This window comes from Mugil cephalus, chromosome 5 (assembly GCF_022458985.1).
Source record: "Mugil cephalus isolate CIBA_MC_2020 chromosome 5, CIBA_Mcephalus_1.1, whole genome shotgun sequence".
Classification (NCBI taxonomy): domain Eukaryota; kingdom Metazoa; phylum Chordata; class Actinopteri; order Mugiliformes; family Mugilidae; genus Mugil; species Mugil cephalus.
In genome coordinates this window covers 12005424-12025057 of record NC_061774.1, presented here as the reverse complement: position 1 = coordinate 12025057, position 19634 = coordinate 12005424, and the positions used below count along the sequence as shown (strand labels likewise).

At 42.1% G+C, this 19634-nt stretch overlaps 1 protein-coding gene across 3 annotated transcripts in view; it reads right to left on the bottom strand.

Moving 5' to 3' along the window:
• Positions 1–1335: 1335 nt before the first annotated feature.
• The window catches only part of LOC125007688 (protein diaphanous homolog 1), an 86375-nt gene continuing 68076 nt past the window's right edge, over positions 1336–19634 (bottom strand). For 2 of the 3 annotated variants that reach the window (XM_047584426.1, XM_047584427.1), the window contains 10 exons: positions 18698–18793; positions 18509–18603; positions 17903–18004; positions 17332–17571; positions 16827–16956; positions 16506–16630; positions 16169–16333; positions 15586–15718; positions 11462–11551; positions 1336–3696 (listed from right to left, as the gene is read on the bottom strand). In XM_047584426.1, the coding sequence (XP_047440382.1) occupies positions 3515–3696; positions 11462–11551; positions 15586–15718; positions 16169–16333; positions 16506–16630; positions 16827–16956; positions 17332–17571; positions 17903–18004; positions 18509–18603; positions 18698–18793 (1358 nt within the window). In that variant the 3' untranslated portion in view covers positions 1336–3514. Of the gene's footprint in view, positions 3697–4843; positions 4888–11461; positions 11552–15585; positions 15719–16168; positions 16334–16505; positions 16631–16826; positions 16957–17331; positions 17572–17902; positions 18005–18508; positions 18604–18697; positions 18794–19634 lie in introns of all 3 variants that reach the window. The other variant, XM_047584429.1, reaches the window with a different exon arrangement.

The window sequence follows — 19634 nt, the reverse complement described above, 5'->3', positions numbered from 1 at the left end:
ACGAATCGACACACCTCACAGATCAAATCTGGGATCAAGGAAACTTCTGCAGTTAGTTTGACCGGCCTGCATCTGATCAGCTGGTACAATACAGACGGGTGTTTCTACAGTGTTCCCAACACAGATGAGTAATTCCTAGGATAACATTATAGGGAGGAAATCCAGTGAAAGTCACAACTTATTACCGTTTAACTTTATGATTTATGAGAAAAGCAGATGTTCTCCCTCAGTGACTCAGGTGCTCTGTCAAAGGGGGCCGCTCACCTTTGGCGCATCCGAGAGTACCACTGTAGAAAATGTTGCCTTTTGACAAATATCTGCAAAAGAGGTCATTTAAGTCACCTTTAAAAAACATTTTGTAGTTGTTCGGTTGTGCTGCATTAAGTGGCAACTGGGAAAAACATAGACAACGCTAACAGATGACAAATTGTGTTATTAATATTTAAAGTTTCTAAACTGTTAAGACTACTGAAGAGTTGTTTTTCAGCTTTCCCCCCCTTTAAGTAAACTACATACTGGTTGCCGAGAGCTGTTTGCAGAAAAGCAACAAAGCACGCAGGTAGTTTCCCATTCTGAGCAGCATGCTGTAAAAAAATGACCACCTGACTAAAATGTGGGTGGTTAAGATGCATTGTGAGTAATGTAGGCACCATGTGTTGACATAAAAATATATACATATATATATCTGGTCGTTCAGATTGTGATCCTTTAGCTGCTGTTTAAAGCCCAATCAGAAGGAAATGCTAAACTATAAACGTCAAAACAGCACCCTACAAGTATAATTAAAAAAGGTCAGCCTGAGTCTAGTTTGTTTATTTATTAGAAACTGAATATTTTCCGTGACAGACACAGAGGAAAGAAAGTTACTGAAGTGCGTCAGTGGCAGAAGGGTAAGAAAAAAGGGACAAAAATGCATAAAACATCAACTGTGCCCCACATATTGTACGTACACGGACACAGAGAAACTGATCAATGTGATCTCTGGTAGGGATCACATTGAATACTGGCAATCCACATAGGAAAATGTCCTTGGAAACCCCGGAGACAGGGAAAATCCTGGTACATATCTGTAAAAATAACTAACTCCACTGTTTATTCGTTCTTCTGGCAGTAAAATTATAGCATCGCTGAATGCAGTGACTTTGGTATTTTACTGCACAACGTGTTTACATGAGAGTGAGAGGGGAGGAGCTGAGAGCAGAGTGAGAAGCATGCACAAATGTGCTTTTAAAGTATTTTGGCAGAAACACAGGAACACAACTGAGCTGGAAATTACAAACTTACAACAGCGCCTGTTACACAATCAATGACCAATAAATGACCCAATCACAGAAATAAATTACTTAAGACATTTTTAATAGTTCGGTGTAACAAACAGATTGACCGCATGCATTACTCGGTAGCCATGAAGCAATCTCTGGGAGAAAAACAAACAAACAACAAAACAAAAGAGAAATCTTGCCTCCACTGAAATACATTAAAATAATCATAAAAAAAAAATCACATACAAAATTATCTGTTTAAAAAAAGGGGGAAAAACAAAACAAAACAATGAATTAACAGAAGAACTCAAATTAGGACAAATATTCCAGTGATGTTTTTGATATCTTTTTTCATCAGCAAGCTTCCTCTCCTTTAGCAGTTACTTTCCAGTATCTGGTACACACAATCACATGGCGCTTGTCCAGCTGAAGAAATGAGCAGAAGATAGCAGGAATAAAACGGCAACCGTCTCTATGGTTTTAAATACAGCTACAGCAAATTTTTGTGCAAGTGGTTTTATAGGGCGTTGCACCTAACCGTTCTCAGTGTTACAAGATTAAAAAATGGAGCACGAGATCCTACAGCTCCTGTGCTAACCCTTATTGCAGTTTATGGTATTTAAGTGCCATTTATGCCTAGAACATTCATGTTTCTGGAAGACACCGTATCAGTGCTGAAGGCAGCGATTAAAATGCAGACGCTTTGGAGGATATTTCTCAGTCACTGAAGCACTGATCTTTACCCAGCAGGTTGATAACGTCCACTGAGCATTTTTTTTTTTTTACATCCTGAGACTGACTCAATATCAAGGTGTACACGCTACAGTGATGAGTTTGCATAGGAATAAATATTTTGTGGAGCAGCTGACATCACCTTGCAGGCAGGATTCCTGTCAGATACATCATGAACGCCACAGCATCATGGCAACTTGCATGCTGATGGCTACAGAATGCAAATGGAAGCAAGGCCAGACATTCAGAAGCTACCGTTGCAGTTCAGTGGGAGGGAAAGACACTGAAACACACATACTTGTCTCAGCAGTTTTTGGGCAGCTTTCCAGTGTGCTATATCCTCAGCAGAAAAGCCACAAAGCTGTTGAAGAAACCTAACATTTGTGACAGTATGGTCTGTACCGTACAGTAATTACAGATGACAGTACCCATACACACTCAAACCTACATGCACACAGGAGGATGATTGTGCACAGAAAACTAAATATAGGCGGCATCACACACACTCTCTCATACAAAAAAAAAAAAGAAAAAAAGAAAACATACAGGCATGTAAACTGCTTAACCTAGGTTTATATGGAGACACCAGTTTAAACATAAAGGTTTTTGGTTTGACTCTGTGGAAGGAGACCTCTCATCCCATCGTCGCTCTCATGGTCGTGGATAAAAGCATATTTTCTTCATATGACTGTTGTCTGCACATGTGGTAACATAATTTAATGCGAATGATCCCTCTTTTTTTTACATTAAATTTAACTCGTGCATGCACACCAGTGAGCAAAATCGTTTCTCAGTAAAAAACAAAAACAAAACACACCCAGGTGGTAAGTGTCAAAGATAAATGTGAGGGACTGGTTCACATGCCTGTCCAGTGTAAACTGTGTTTGGACCAGACCTAGAAGTGAAATGACAAGACTGGGTTTCTACTAGTTGGCACTTTTCTTTTCAATAATACAGCAACAATTTAGTAAGATACAGTATATCAAACAATTACAAAGATATATGTTTTATGTGTCTAAAAAAAAAGGTGTAAAGTTGTCTTGGCTGGAAGATCCAGAGAAAACTTCCTGATCCAAATTCCAGACATTCCCAGTCTAAGTTTGGGATCAACAACAAAGAAAATAAATGGATGCCCTCCTGAGTCAAGTCTTTGGAATAGCTCAAGATTTGATGAGTGACTGGTGAATCAAGTGACAATGAAACGAAGAAAAACAGACAACATATATGTGCACATGCTGAAAGCAATTCAATCTTTAAGACATTGGCAAAGCTCCAAAGGTTGGTGAGGGAATCCAGGGGTTGAGATTGAGATGAAAGCCCCGCCCTCACGCTCTGCTGCTCCCCGTCATCCCAGAAGACACAATAAATCATAAAAGACGTGTGTCTCCAGTAAGAACTTTTAAGACAAGAATCGGAAAATACAGGCCTTTAATCAGTAAACTAAAATTGATAATGGCCCCTGGAATGTCTAAGAATGAAAGATCTGTGTTTAGATATGACGGACTCTGTGACTTAAGAGCCTAATTAGACCGAGAGGCCGCGGTCTCCAGCAACTCCTCTAAAGATTCTGCTCCTTCTAGTTTTGGCTCCTCGTCTATCTTTGCTTTCTTTTTGACCACTTTACTGGATGAGGGCGCGTCCTCCTGCATCAGCTCTTTGGCCAGGATATTGGTCACTGCATGACCAGCTCGTCTGTGGTTGGCTGAAAAAGAGAGAGACCACAGAGTAAGACACACAATTAAAGAAACTATGAAACAAGATGAAACTTTTCCTTGTGCAGATATGTCTGTGCATGCCATCAAGCGACATATCTGATGTAAAATCGCCATGACAAACATCACAGCATCAGCAGCCAGATGGTTTACACTTACCACTGTAAATATAAAGGGTTGGTTAGTTATCATACCAGCTGGTAGCCTCCACACACAAAAATAAGTTCTATAATGTGTTTTTCATGTTAAAACGGACGCTGCTTTCCCTTCCTACAAACACACATGTTCATCCTCCTGACACAAAACAACATATACGTTCGAGTAGCGGGGCTATGTGTGGATTAGTGTAATATATGGAGCAAGTCGAGGCTAACGTCAGATTAGACTCAATGCGATCTGCAAGTAATGGGAAAAAAAAAACACACACAAGGAAGATAAAGTGGGACTGATGAGTTGAAGGAATGGAGGGTAAGGAGGGGTAATAATACAGCGTGAGACATCATGTAAAGTAGGACGATTCACGCTGTGGGAGGATGAAGGAGGATGAAAATGAGACGAACATGGGTGGAGAGACTGAGTCAGAGGAGAAATAAGCGGTGAGGAATGACAGGAAGTCACAGAAATAAGTAGTGGAAAACACCGTGAGGAACAGTGGAAGCGGACAGAAAAACAGAACAAGTGTGACAGATCGTATCCTAAGGATGCTTTCGTTTTTGTTCTACCTGTTCTACTGTTTCTTCCTCTCCTCCCACACACACACACACACAGCAGCAGCAGCAGCCACTGCCGCGCCTTATCTCTCCTTTCCTCCTTTTATCCTTTACCACTCTCCTGCGTAGGATGACAGCTGTGCAGCAGCGGCCATTTTGAATTATATAGGTCAGTGGGAGATTGTGTTTGTGTGTTATTTTATACTTCACACCTAAAGCAAATTCGGCAACATCACTGTATGACAAACTTGTTATCATACACAACATTAATGTAATGTTGATGAGGACAAAACAATCGAGCAAACCAACAGATGCACGCATGCAAATAAACCATGGCAACACAGACAATGCTCCGAGACTCATCACATGGTTCGGATAATGCAAAAAAAAAAAAAAAACACTCAAACACTCAAACATGCAGAGTTACCGAGCAGGTCTCCAGAACTAGTTGTGACAAAGACACAATAGAGTCTGGGGAGAAAGAGGAGAAGGAGATTTATAGTGTGAGAGTCGTGTTCACAGTTGTCTTCATTGGTGTAGGCGTAGAGTCTCAACTAGACTGTTGAGCACAGACAGCTGTGGTGTCAAATTATCACCATCCTTTCACGAGAGACAGATTTCTCCTCCATCATAAACACGAGAACATTTGACTTCTTCCTCAGTGGACTCCGCATCTATTTCCGTCCTTTTCAAACCTCTCCTTTACTCCCAGACTTACTAATTAGAAATTATGCAAATGACCCAAAAACCGAGAGAAACCGTGTGCGACACTGTGGGCGTTGTTATATGTGTATTGCGCTGAGCTTGTCCTAAAAATTCTAACCCGCAGAGAAAAGCTCTTCAAAGGCTGTCAAATACAGCTCCTCTCTTCTCTTATCCTCCTCCACTCCCTCTTGGGAGAGAGGAAGAGAGAGGTGGATGCGAGTCGGGATCGGTTGCATGGGAAAAAGATGGAGCTAAACAGAAACTTGCAGATCAACAAGAGGGAGATTCTCAGAGCAGGTGTGCAAATTCCTTCTGTGCTTGAACATATTACAAAATAAATAAATGCTTCGGGAGCAAATACACAACATGAGCACATTCTGAAGTCATCATTTCTATGTCATTTTACACAGACATGACACAAGTTAGATGAGCTTCCAATATTTATCAGTTCCGTTGTTGGTTTGCTACTTAAAAGAAAGACAAAACAACATACTGGCTCCTCTAGAAGGTGTAAATAATGCATTTGCCGGGGACTAAATCTATATAATAGACAAATGGCAAACAGCCAAATCTCAACTCAACTAATATTCTGAGTGCAGTTTATATTTACTTGTCATGAGGAGTAACACCCAACCTGTGAGAACAGTTAGATTTCTTATATGACTCTTATAGGAGATGTCTGAGGCCTTAGAGAATAATCCTGCTAATGAAAACAGCGCAGAACAAAATCAGCGCCATTCACCATGTGGCAGCAAAAACAGGAACTTCTCAAGGTGCATGTTGAATGCACATGCTAGATCTGATGTTGACTAAATGATCCTTGCCCTTGGCATGAAGCCTGGTGGTCGCAGCGGCAGGAAATGAGACAACAAAGACTGTCTTTATGTGCGTTCACTAATTGAGATTGAGATTGAAATAGTGTGTTTGGACACAGAAGGATGGCTAGTAGCACAAAGTAGTAGAAAGATCATCTGCAACACATTACTCTCCGGGAGACTTAATAATGACTGCCTGATGAGGCAAAGAACGCTTTGTTGCACGAGTATAAAATGCTGAAGGGAAAACAAAGAAACAGGAAGAGAAGTGGTGAGAAACTGCAGACTATGTGTACGAAGAACTGGCTCGGTTGTTGAGGTCTCTAATAAATACCTGCCTCTTCTCTGAACACATCTTAACTAACAACCTACATAACAAATATGACATTTGCATGGAAATATGGCAAGGAAGGATTTTTTCCCCCCATGCTTTTGGTTTACTATACAGCATCTGCAGTGAATTCATGGTCACATAACAACATGGAGACACAGCTTGGATGATGGTGTGTTTGCAGATAGAGGCTGGACCTCCTTCAGCGCCTACAACTTAGGAGGGACTGATACCGCCCTCCTCAGGCTGCACTGTGTAACACACTGCTGCTCTGAACTAGAGGACTGTGGGAAAGGCTGACGTCATCTAACGCCACCATTGGCTAATCTCCGTGGGTTAGTACTGATGTAAAAGCATGAACTCCATGTCACCATCAACTGGTGCTTATACGTGGTGGGCCTCTTTAGTCTCAGTGAGCAGTAAGGATGTATGTGATGTGACTTGATTAATGAGTGCTCTCTGATTGGTCTGAATAAACATGTGTGTGTGTTTGTGTGTTACTGAACATCTGTGTTTTATTTTCTGTTTTTGTAAGAGAAGACCTTCTACAGAGCAGCGTGTGCCTCTATTGTCGCCGTGCTCTTTATCTCTGTTGTGATTGGAGCTTTGTCTGTTTGTTGCTACCGTGATTGGTTGTTCTAGCGAGGGTCATGACCCAGCAGATGTGTCTATAGTAAGTGTTCCAGACACGTCATTCCTCCACTTAAATTGCTTTGAATATACAATCACAAAATTTGCTGAACCAACAAGGAAGTCTAAATTCATGCTAAAGGACATGGACATATTTTGGGCCAACAACAGAAAGCTAAAAGTCAGAAATTGTACTTAAAGATTTCTGTCCTCTGGAAGATGCTGCGTCTGTTTGGGTGGATGTATTGGTATGCAAACATCCATGTGTCCCTTTGTAAAGGCACGCAGACATCTGGTGCGTATGTGTGTGTGTTTTGTCTGTCTTTAAAAGGAGGGGTAGACAGACGGAGGGGAGACAGCTGAGGATCCCCCGCACAGTCTGCTCATTCTTCACAACCAGCAAACACACACGCACAGTGATCTGAGGTGCGGGTCAAAGGTGAGGGGGTATATGGCCTCCGCAGGCTCGTGGCTACCCATTCAGTCACACTGCCGTGACACAATGAGCGTGACAACACACTCAATAGGCCCTCAGCAGTCTTTTAACTCAGGGTTGTGACGTCTGCAGTCACTGCAGCTGTGAGCAGGAAAGAAAGAGGAGGGGAATGGAGGGACACTCCACGGACCAAAAGAGCCATTAAAACAAAGTGGACATGTAATCACTGCTACGTAAGTTGCTTGTGAAACCTTCAGGCAGCTGAGTGTAGGTGAGAAAATGTGCTGACTCTGAGCTCCTCTCTCTAGGTTCTCTTTTCATTTGTAACACAAGTATTTGTTTGCACGTATTCAAGCCCAGTGCACAGGTGAATGAAAACGTTATACACACAGTTTCATTCCTATTTTTAAACAATATTGTAGCAGTATTGTCTTTCTATGGTGGCTGGCTTCTTACTTTAAGCGTAGTCATTCATTACTACATCCATTTCTTTGGCTAGCTCTGTATACCTTTGTGTTTGTTGTTTCTGACAGTTCTACAATATTTAAGATCTTCAAACTCTGACTGAAGAAAGGCAGCGAGATTCTAGCAGATCAAAACAGAGAAGAAAGTACAAGTGGTAACACTGGGAACTGGATTATACAGTAGAAGCTGTTGGAAAGTAGCTTGTCTGGAGAATAGGTTTGTTGAAATAGAAAAGACATACAGAACAAGCTTCATTGCCATTCAGTCTGACATGAGGGGGAGTAGATACTTTTTCCAACTATTTAATACTTTATAAAATATATTTAATCTTTATGCAGTATTAATTTGGTCCTGTCTTACATAAAAAGATGTTGACGTCAACATTACTCCAGATTAATCCTTCAATTCCGGTAAATTCACTTAAATAAATGCTCTTTTTCCCCCCCTTGGAGTAAGTTTGTAAATAAGCATGTCAGGACTTTTGTGTTACTTTAAGACTACTTCTGTAAACAGCTGTTCATTGTGACTACAATGAAAATCAGTGCACCCTCAACTGTGCTTGCACCATGAAGCAGCAACCAAAGAACAATACCTATTCCACCCAGCCGGCCAGGCTGAGCAGCTGCAGCTGTGCTCATGGCCAGCTGCTGAATGCTGTCACAGATAAGCCTTTTAAAAATTAATAATGTACACTAAATACATCACATTATCTCTCCTTTTCATAATAACTGCCGAGTGTTTCCTTTTACCGTCAGTGTAGTGTAGTACTGGAATAAAATATTACTCCTCCTCCACTCCTCCCTTGTTTACAGAAAATGAACCTTTGTTATGTGTTTGTAGACTGGTTATGTGAAATCTGATCTGTAATAACAATGAACAAAGGGGGCTGCAGTGGACAATGGAACTACAGGGAAAATTAATTAAAACGCGCTGAGATTAACAACTGGTTTAACTGATCCCTGTCCCATAGCTGATGATGGGAGAGATGTATTATCTAATCCAAAAAAACTTCATGAAATCTCTATTAAAAACATCTTTAAATTGTGTTTTCAAAAAGATTTTACAGTCCGATCTACTTATTGCTACCTGTTGATAAATCCCTCAATCCATTTCTGTGCTGCATATTTTATAACAAACCCTATTAATATTCTGAATGTCTAGACTAGATTAATGTTTTCAGCTTGGTGATGGAGGCTGCACGTGGTCCCAGTGGTGCCGGATACGTATCAGTTGAGCCAGAGTCAGGATGTGTCTCCTCCTACTCCAGCTCCACTGAAATAAGAACCTCTGACTCAAACATACGTGCGCGCACACAGACACTGTGTGGGTGAAGAGCTAAAGTCCTTCCTGGCTACAAGAAACAATGTGGGTAACTGCAAGGAGCAGCCTTAAAATATCAGTAAAGAAAATATAAACTCTGCTGAGACTGCCAAAAAAAGTACAGCTTCGCACCCCCCCCATTAGTAACGGAGAACCCTGAGCTTTGGCCAAAGAAAAACAAATGAAACGACGAGCGAAGGCAGGAGAGAGGGAGGAGGCCCCGAGCAGAGATGTGATACATGCGGCCACTTATATTTTCCGACTCTTTCTTACCCCAGACAAGTATGTGCAGGGAAAGCTCGTTCTCCCTCCTTCTCTCTCACACATGTGCAGGTATTTCCTGTTAGGAGTGTGAGGTGGCCAAGCAGTGTTATGGATGACTGACTGAGCCCTCAAGTGGGCCCCATTCCCTTTTCCCTGCTCCCACTTTTCTCTCCACTTCCCTTTTCACCGTTGCCTCAGTCCCTTTCAGTCGCGTTGACCCAAAGATGTTTCATAAGTTTCTTGCCCTCAGAGATTTTCTCAGTGTGATCAGGCACACCCCCCGTTTTAAGTTTATAAGGCAAAACAAAAGGCATAGAATAAAACTTTTTTTTGTTTTGTTTTAGATGAAAACACAGAGGGGGGTTGGGTCTGCCTAACGTCATATTATTTCTGGGCAGAGCAACTCAGCACTGTGGTAACATGGATCGCTAACAATGTGGAGGCATGAGGGGCGTGTACACAGAAGACCTCGACTCATGGGATATCTTTGTTCAACCTTTCATGGACAAAAGTCTTGGAGTAAACCTTATATCATGAATGACTGGATTTAACATACAATAGAGGTCAAGGGACAAAAATTAGTTTTCTAAAAGGATCAGAACAACTTGTCAGAACTTGTCGACTCTATGTCCAATATCAAGAATAGTTTAAAACGGCTTTAAAAGGTATATAAAAAGGGAGATTAGCAGAAAGAAAGGAATGAGTACTGTCTACCCTCTGGGTCTGAGCTATTCCACTCTGAAGCGCTTCACATCTGGCTTCTATTGAGAGAAGGATTGGGTTGCACACACTCTTCCAAAACCTTTCTTATGTGTGAATACCAAACACACACAACTCTACAAGTGAATAAACACACAGGGTCTCTCTTTCTCGCTCCCTCTCAGTTAATGGGCACTGGACGCTTTCCCACTCACATAGTTGCGCATTACTTGCCTAACACCAGGAATCATATTACAGAGTCACTGTCCTAACAGCTAAACTGTTTGCCTTTCTCCACAACATGTCTGACATAAAATGTGCCACATGTACATTACAAATGTGAATTGAAAATAAGACGGAAAATACTCCAGTCTCAAAGAAGCAAATGTAACTGGATCTGGCAGTGGGACAGAAGTAGTTAACCAGATTACTGGCCTGTTTCTATGAGCTTACAGACTGCATGGCCAGAATGAAAATCTGTGCAAGCTGGAGTCGTCCAGGACATGAACTTCTGGCTCAACAAGTAATGAGAAAAACAGCGCTCCAACTTATCTGTCACACCATACAATGAAAAGTCAAGACTGTTACTGCTATAGATTTTACGACTTTAGAATTTTGTGTAGAATACACAAAATTCTAAGGTGGTAAAACCCCTTGAATTTGAACATAACAAATGATGATGTTATTCCAAAATGATGATACAGTATTTTGGAATAAAACATAAAGTCACACTCTTGGTATTTTTAAAACATCTATGAATGAGCAAGTGTTTTGTTGAGCAAAATGTTAACAACTGTGTCCTAGACCCAATTTCAGTACACGTGGAGGTTTGTGTGATTCCAAAATATCCGATTTAAGGCTTCTTTGATTTTACTTTAACCAGTCTAATTCTCTGATCTCTCTCCTTCAAATGTTTTGCCCTCATGCTGGTTCATCTTCCCCCCGGCATTCACATATCTTACATTTTCCCATTTCACAACCACACCCTCATCAGTTGTTCCACTTGTTGTACATTACTGTCCACCCCCGCTCTTGGCTCCCTCCCTGTACTTCTCGTTGTGCCAGCCTTTGATGGCATTGGCTTTGGACCTTGTGTCCATGGTCAGAGAATATTACCGTGACTCATAACCTCTGAACCGTGCAACAGATGGACCAGACACCAGGGAACATAAACAAATCTGTTGTTGTGCACAGAAGCATAGAGACCGGCCGAACGAGAAAGGAGGAACAAACGTGTCTCATACGCTACATGTGCTTTTGTCTAGTGAGCATAAAACACCTGTGTGAAGGGAAACTGAAATCTGTAAATCAGGTAAGACATGAAAAGTTGAAACATTCACGTGTTTCTGAAGATTTACTGCCCAGCTTGTGTGTAAGTACCTGCTTGGCGTGGTCCTCTCTTTCTCCTGAAAGCAGCACCGGACTGCAGTGCCTCCAACAGGCCGTCCATGATGCCAGTCTCATCACCCTCTGTAAACAGCATCAAAACACGATATCAGTAAAGCGTCAACACACTAGATTAAATGAACACGGGGAGTCACATTTAAACTTCACACACCACTCCATTCATCACAACCCTATTATTTAACTCAGCAAAGCCCTGACATACATTCATTTTCTTTCCAAACAACAGGAGAGTAATTGATGGTTTTGCTAAATTCTTGGCCGATTCCTGGCTCTGATACGCCAACATGCATGTGGGCAGTGGGGACATTTACCAGCCACGTGGCCACGTTGGAAAATTAGCTACATTAACCCAGATAGGCAGTGACCCAGTTCAGACACAGTCACTGCTAGGGGCTACATGCTGCACTTTCAGGGAGATTAGTTCATCCTCATTGGAAAGAAATACCCACTGAAAACAAAAGCATATTGAAAACAAACTACTGAATGAACGTGCAATTGCAGCTTACACTTAAAAGGGTACTGACTATGTATGTTTATGGGTACAGTTCGTATGAGTGGCCTCTCGGTCGATGTTTACATTTGCATCCTCTGCACAGGCTCAGTATCTGGTGGCTATAAATAGAGAAAGGTAGGCCAGACAAAGTGGGGCACCCAGTCTCAATGTTATGTATAAGTGTGAGCGTTGCCATGGCTATTTTGTGGGCAGCATTCAGTGGCACAGCTCAGCACTCAGCCAGATGGCTTTAATTATCTCTATCTGAACCTGAACAGAGACGGAGAGGTCTCGGGACGGGGCACTGGAGTTGGGGGGGTTAAAGGTTTATGTCGTCGCCTCCCTCAACCCCCATGCGCAAACACGGCGCATAGCTCCGTTCACAGACAAAGACACACAATATTTAATCCAGCAGTAAGCCGAGAAGCAGATGGCCTGTGGTCTCGCTTGTCACGTCAGAGAAGGTCTCTCTCGCACACTCGCTGAGACTTCCACGGCTCATATACGCCCCTCAATGTCCATGTCCTGGAACTGCACTGAGAGACGAGGATGATGCAGGCCACGGTTTTCTTCTTCCAGGGAAACACATCTGGCACATTCCCACTTACAGTAATCACATGTCTGGGTTAAGCCGCTGGCGGAAGCGTACAAACACACTAACCTATTTGTATAAATGCACTGGAGAGAGAACACACAATGACCGAGCTATGTCTAAAACACGCTTATTATTGTCCGGGTGAACACCCAACTAAAACTCCTAAAAAGTCCCGGGGCTTATGTTGTCTATAGCATTATGCAAATACCTCAGTGGTGTCTTTGAGAGACTGTAGCCTTCAGCAACAATATTCAATGAAGCCATAAATGAGTCATCTTTACGGAAAAGAAGCTTTACAATGTTTTGTTTGTTTGGAATTAGTAACAGAGCTAAAGACACACTTGTTGGCTTCAGTAATTTGTGGGTTATCATGTGCTCTTCTTAATTCACATGAGTTTTTCTGCATAAACAATAACAGGATCATTATTGAAAACAGGTACAAGAAGAATATTGAAATAACCTCAAAAACTGAGGTGGCAAAGTAAGACAAGGTACAACAATGCATTGATTTGTGAGCACAAACACGCACACGCTCACACACACAGAGAGAGAGAGCGCACAAGAGCTACGTAAGAACATAAGATGGATTAATTAGTGCAATAGCCTTAAAATGTTAAGCTCTTAAGGTGTCCATTTGGATCTAATCCACACTGAGTGCACCGACACACTGACACATCTCGCTGGATCACACACACACAGAAGGAAACATCTTGCGTTGAGCAATAGTGCCCCTAACGGAGACGAGACAATAAGAGATGGAAAGGTGAATGGAAACATGCAAAGACAAGAGTGATATTATAACAATCAGAGAGAAAACGGATGTGAAGTGAGGAGATGGGGAGAGAATTTTAAATTTTTCTAACGTGTCACTCTGTCAGAGTCACCTGGATTGAGACATCAGGTAACCAGGCTTATCCCATCACATCCCTGATCAAACCACGTGCCTTTCTCCTCTCCTCGGCTTACCCTCTTTTCTGAGAGACAACAACACAGCCTAATCCCCAGAACAGCATCTGCTGCCCTACTCTCCTCCAACCCCTTACCCTCCCCCACACCACTCCCTCGCTTGCGCTCTGCGTGGAGCATGAGCACTCCGAGTGGCAGTTCCCATAACAGCATCTCTCTGAGTATAAGCCACACAAGCACACGCCCTTCACCACATCTATAAAAACACACAGCCTCACAACGCTTTTTACAGGAAGTACTGACACCTAGCTGTAGAAATAAGGAATAGTAGCAAGCAGCCTTGGCGTCTGTCTAAAGAGGAGGGAGGGACTTCTCATATCCGTGGTAGACAGTATTTATTAAATCAAATTAGAGTCAACATCCACATGTAAATTAAAGCACAGATGATGACTGTGAACTTTCGGGTGTGGAATGGAAAACTTCCATTATGACAGCCATACGAAACCAAGGAAAATCACTTAATGACTAGATAACTGAAGTATGCAATAAGTAATGATAAAATGAATGAGTTATTTACGGTAACTATAATCACATGCCTGGAACATGTGCCATTCCACTGAGGGAGTCTGTCTGACTCACACAGGAATGACGAGGCCACAAACTGCAAACACACACTGACCTTCCAGGGTTTAACCAACAACTGGGATATTATGTTTACAGAGACAGAGTGAGAGGAACATTTCAGAGAGTCCATGAGATACTAAGGCTATGTGAGCAGATGTGAGAGAGGCTGAAAAAAAAAGGGGAACTCTGGCTATCAGTGTGCGAAAGAACTGCTGAAAACAACCATTGTGTAAAAGCACATAACCCTCATCAACTGTAAGGGTTATAAACAAATACAGGACAAAGACCAGGTGTGTGTACACCAGATTTGTGTATGGTTGGATTTAAATAGGGGGTGTTGAATGACTCCAGACTGCAGAGGCAGTCAAATATACCACCTGTATGCAAATGATCTATAGCCCACTAATGTGCACACACGCACGCACACACAGGCTGTTTGAAGAACTATTATGTTCCATTTTGCATGTCTCCAGAGGCCGAAAAATGAAATCCGACTACTTCGCTTTTTCGCTACCACAAACGCTCCGGACTTTGAACACTCAGACAAAATATTCCAAGTGGTGCCTCAGCGCTTAAAGTGTCTTTTACACGGACGAAAGACAGAGGGGGAGGGAAGGGAATACAAGGAGGAGTGATTAAATAAAAGCAAGAAGGGAAGGAGAAGAGAAGCCAGCTGGAACATGGACTCGTAGGAGAAAAAGAGTGAGCGTTTTACAAAGTACACACACACACACAAACGGTGCAGGCACAGTTTGAGCAACGTAATGTTTCCCAACACATGGGCAAAGCAAAAACAGAACACCTCACAAGAGAGACACAGCAGTGTGTAACATGTACTGTACACATACAGTACATCAGGCAGTAGCAAATTCTGACTGCGGAAAAACAGAGTCTCTTGAGAACTGGAGCCAGAGATGGGAGGAATGTACTGAAAGTAGGTCACAGTCTGAGAGAAGGGGAAAAAAGCGTCTCCGCGAGGCAGGATTTGGATGCTCTCTGGATGTATGGGGGATGAAAGAGCGAGAATGGGTGTGTGCTACTAGCGTTTTATTTTTAAGTATAACAGTATCTCATGGAGGAGAGGAAACATGTTTTTGCTGATAAAGAGGTTGAGGAATTATTTCAGCACAGTTTCAATCCCCCAATCTTCAGAGCAGTGGACAGAGGTCGTGCAGTTTCTTGCATACATTCTCGTCTTTTGCACTTTATGTGAGGATCCATTGTTTCTTGCCAACTCAAAACAGGTCATCAACATTAGATTAACTCTGGTCTATTAATACTTTCTTTCTCTATCTCTCACAGACACACACACACATTCTCTCTCTCTCACACACACACACACACACACACACTCCACAGAAGTGTGGACTCTGAGTGCCCCCAACTGGAAACTGAGGGAAATACAAGGTGAGAGACGTAGAGCGGGTCTGTCTTTTTCAATCACACACAGGTAAACAGATATGTTCCAAAAATCTTGACCTGCGTTGATGTCAAGGAGCTGGCTCCTCTTGAGTTTCTCCTCCTTCTCCTTTTCTGCCTTTTCCCTCGCCAGCTTAGCTCTCTTTTGTTTCTCTTCAGCCTCCTTCCTCCTCTGATTCTCCTTTACTGCTTGCTGAGGGGGGAAGGAAAAGAAAACATATCAAGAGAGTGTATGAATGCAAATTAATTTGGTGGATAAATTGGTATTTCTAAAAGATTCTTTACAGTTTGAGAACAATGTACAATTGATCTCACGTGTATAAACAAAAGTTCAAAACCAGTAGCTGTCCGTTACCCTCTGTAACTGGTAAAACGAGTCCTACAAAATGGCCCATTTAAAGTCGATGTATAAACTGACAACAGAGTGGAGCCCCCCTCTTTCATTATTATGTCAATAAAAACACAAGGACAGGCAACTGCCTTTCTCATCCTGGTCTGACAGTTGCCTTTGATCTACCCCTTTTCAACTAATCCGCTTTTGTGTTTGACTTCGTGCATCAAGTATATGAATGTTTTCTGAGGGTGGACATGAAAGACAGCGGCACCAGATCACACTTGACCTTCTTCCATCACACGCACGCACCTGGAACATGTTTTTAAAGGTGTTCAGGTCCCCAAAGAACTCCTCTACGGATATTTTCTTCGGGTCGAAGACAAAATATTCCCCCAGGTCACTGTATTGCTTCTCCATGTTCTTGTGCATCAGATCCAGCTTCTCATACTGTTCATGAGCAATGCTGACAAAACTGTAAAGACATTGTGTTAAGGAGCATAGCACACATACAGTATTTTTGTATTCCAACAGGACATTAAAAAAATGCCAAAGAACTGGCACCGTCACAAAATAGTTTGACAGATTTCTTAAAAGAACAGAATTATTTAAGTGCACCACTTGTAATTTAAGTGAATAAAGAGGATATTGACATCTTCTCCACAAACAGGTCCTTGTCATTTTGTGCAGGAGGGAAGGTCTCCACGTCTTTCTCCAAGCTCTTGATCTGACGGCCCATCAGCTCCAGGTTCTTTTGAATCATCTCTGCAGAAACTGTTAAGGACAAGAAACATGTTAACAATATGAAGCATATGATGGAATGCTGCTTTTACTAAATAAAGACGTTAAACAGGAGGTGGATGTGCTTTGCAATCATTTCAAACAATGGGAGCCCGCTGTATTAAAAAATAAATGTGTAGCTGGAAGCCATGGATGGATGATGGATTATGGGTCAACTTGTGCCACCTACCTCTGCTGGCCTTCTCGACGTGAATCAGCTCATCAGCAAAGCCCATGACCTCGGGGTACTGCTCCTGGCACACATCAGCAAGGAAGTGGAGCAGTGTCTGCTTCAGATCGGCTGATTTGGTGTCACGCAGCTGATTGAAAGAAGAATTCATTTAAAAAGGTTAAAAAAAAAAAACAATCAAAAACAACAGAGTCTGTCTGTGCTAATATTGGAAAGGCTTAAGGGGAAACCTTTACATGTTTCTTTTTATGTACATATATTTGATGTATCCCCCCCCTCATCAATAAACTGCATGAAATGCAATAAGCCTCAGAAATAGATTCAGATTTAGTTGTGTAAAGACTGAGAAAAAATACAGCATTGACAATTAGTGATGACATAGGATGTTAAGTCGATCAGTATTTTCTGTCGCTACAGGTGGGGTCACTTGAGTGAAGTCCTTCCCAGTGCATTCATTACATTTTTTATTGTGGGTCGTATACCACAGCTACACACTTCAATTCACCTTGCACAGGTATGATATTGAGAAGCCGAATGCATTTCCATTGCGGGAGCCAGAATTCATGTAATTTCCAACAAGCAGGATGATCTGCAGCAGCTTGGAGAAGGTCTCGCTCTTCCTCAGCTCCTCGCAGGCTGCCGTCACAGACACCACATCTGGCTTGATGTTGTTCAGCTGTTCCTCGAACTGCAGCTTGAAGAGGATGGCCTGAAGTCGTGGCTGAAGTTTCTTTACAGTGGACATCTGGAGAAACAAAAGACAATGGGGAATTTAAGAACCATTCCTGCTATACTTGTTGCCACACAGAGAGCGACACTGAGAGTGTCTGTGTGCACAGTTGGGGATGACTAAAGAGAGATTTCATCCATTACTCATATCTTCCATGATTGCACAAAGCACTCTGTGTTTAACAGCCTGAAAATCTTCTGTGTGTAATATGTTCATTACGAATTGAGCATAGCATCATTCTCTTCATCTCGTCATCTCTAAGTCAGCTGCAAACTATACATATCTACTCAAAGAACTGCCTGTTTTTTGTGCGTCTTCATTTATGTGTGTGTTTAAGTTTCCTTACCACTACTCCAAACTGTTCAGACTCAGCCAGGTCATCGTATTCATCCTTCATCTCTGCCAGGGCGGTCAGCTGACTTTCGTCAGGGAGTTGTTTGATCAGATTCTAAGAGGAATCAAGATGAAAACTGCATGACTGAGAGGATCGGGAGACTTTATGTACATGGTTTACATAAAATACAAACACAGACGGGACTGAAACCTGAAAGAAGTGTCTTCTGTGGGTTTTTTTGACGATGAATGTCAGACAGCATGCGCATTCATCTAATGAGCAGTAACTTTCAAGACTGAATGAGTGACAAATCTTGAGGATTGTCGGTTCTTACGTAACTAGATGGTCTAGTTCTCTCGAGTAAAACATATATATCGTATCTCAACAGACTTTCAGTAAAAGTTAAATAAGAAAGATAATGAACTTGTTGCTGAAAGACACACTGAGAAATCAGACACGATGCTCTGGTTCATTTTACTTTCTCAGGACTGTGGAAACATCTAAATACACATTCAACGTATGCACTCTGAAAGTTAACATCAAAAACAAAATGAAAACAGACTGTTAACGACGCACAGAACCCTGCAAACCAACACCAGATAGATCTGAAGTCAGTACCTGAACCATGGACTCTGTGAGGATCTTCTCATTGACCTGCAGGATGGCATTCTTGATCTCTTCATAAGGGACACGGAACGACCCCAGGAAAATGGCTATAGGAGCAAACACAATTCAAAACAGGACTCACTTCAATGTGTTACTAGTTGCAACGTTGCTAGTATGGCAGTAGTAGGCTAGTGGACTCACAGAGGTTCTGGGAACACTTGGGATCAAGAATCTTCACCTCTTTCACCTTCTTCTTCTGAACCTGTTTTTCATCTCCACCATCCTGCTCCTTTTTAGCTGGAGAGGTGGACAGGGAGAAGGGGGTGGAGGTAAAATCAAGAAAAGGAAAAAAAGAAGGGTGAGAATTCATGAAAAGTTACATCTCTTGATACATTTTTGTAATGAAAGGCGACAGAAATAATGTTGGTAAGGACAGCAGTGAGATCAGTGGGTTTAATAATACAGGCAGACGTGGATGAGAGGGATGGATTGAGGGCCTCTGTGATGGCTACAAAAACCGACAAACTTGGCGAGGCCTTTGGTTTTTTCACTCTTTCCCAACTGTATCGTGTCATGGAGGTGTTAGGACTATTCCGTGGCCTCGGGTGAGGCTCACCAGTATGAAATGCTGTTCCACGGGTAGGACATGTGCTTGGTGTGCGGGGGCTTTTAAATATGGCCAGACGTTTGTTAGCCGTAAGGCATTTGAAGTTTGTATTCAGCTCATGTGCACATTCACTCCATTCCACCGCACAAACTCGACAGAAACATTTTACATTAACTTATACTGACAAGGTCAGGATTGTGACTGTAAGGATGTGTCAGAGTGCGGGGGTGTTTATGTACTAGATGAGGATTAGAAGTGAAAGATGAGCAGCCACATGAGCAGCCACATAACAACCTATTGTACCCATGGACATTAGAGCTAAGGTTAGCAGAGGATGTCACAGCTGTTCACTTATTTGTCATTATTCTCCTGCATGGACTTGATGTACTGTCATGCTCCATACATAGCGGCTTAGACTTACTGCTCAGTGATAAAAGAGGTACTTTGTGAAATGGTATAAAAAAAATCTACAGGAATAACACTCAATCATTACAACTCCTTCCTTCTGCTTGATTTAAACTATGATACTAT